General features: G+C 71.6%; 1 protein-coding gene across 1 annotated transcript in view; it reads left to right on the forward strand.

The window, feature by feature from the left end:
* The window catches only part of CFAP74 (cilia and flagella associated protein 74), a 38,931-nt gene that overhangs the window by 35,084 nt on the left and 3,530 nt on the right, over positions 1-317 (forward strand). The window contains 1 exon segment of the mRNA XM_014543767.1: positions 71-205. Within this exon segment, the coding sequence (XP_014399253.1) occupies positions 71-205 (135 nt within the window).

A 317-nucleotide genomic window follows, 5' to 3' on the forward strand; every position in this document is an offset into this window, starting at 1 on the left:
CATCCGGGGAGGGAGGGGCTGGGGGCCAGGTGGGCACGGGCGCAGGTGCCACTGGCCGGCCTTGTTCCAGCTCCGAGGAGTACCAGGTGGCCCGGGCCACCCTGGCCAGGACGTTCCGGGGGAGGTTTGACAAGATCGTGGTCCCCTGCGTCGTGGCCAGTGGCGACATCCAAGACAGGAAGGGGACGGAGCCCCTGAGCTTCAGGTGCAGGGCCCTGGCCTGGGCGGGGCTGGCCGCTCACTGGTCACTCTTCCTCTTCCGCTCTGACCCAGACCCAGGGCCGGAGGGCAGGGCCAGGGGGTGGGGCCAGGGCTGG

This window comes from Myotis brandtii, unplaced genomic scaffold (assembly GCF_000412655.1).
Source record: "Myotis brandtii unplaced genomic scaffold, ASM41265v1 scaffold334, whole genome shotgun sequence".
NCBI lineage: Eukaryota > Metazoa > Chordata > Mammalia > Chiroptera > Vespertilionidae > Myotis > Myotis brandtii.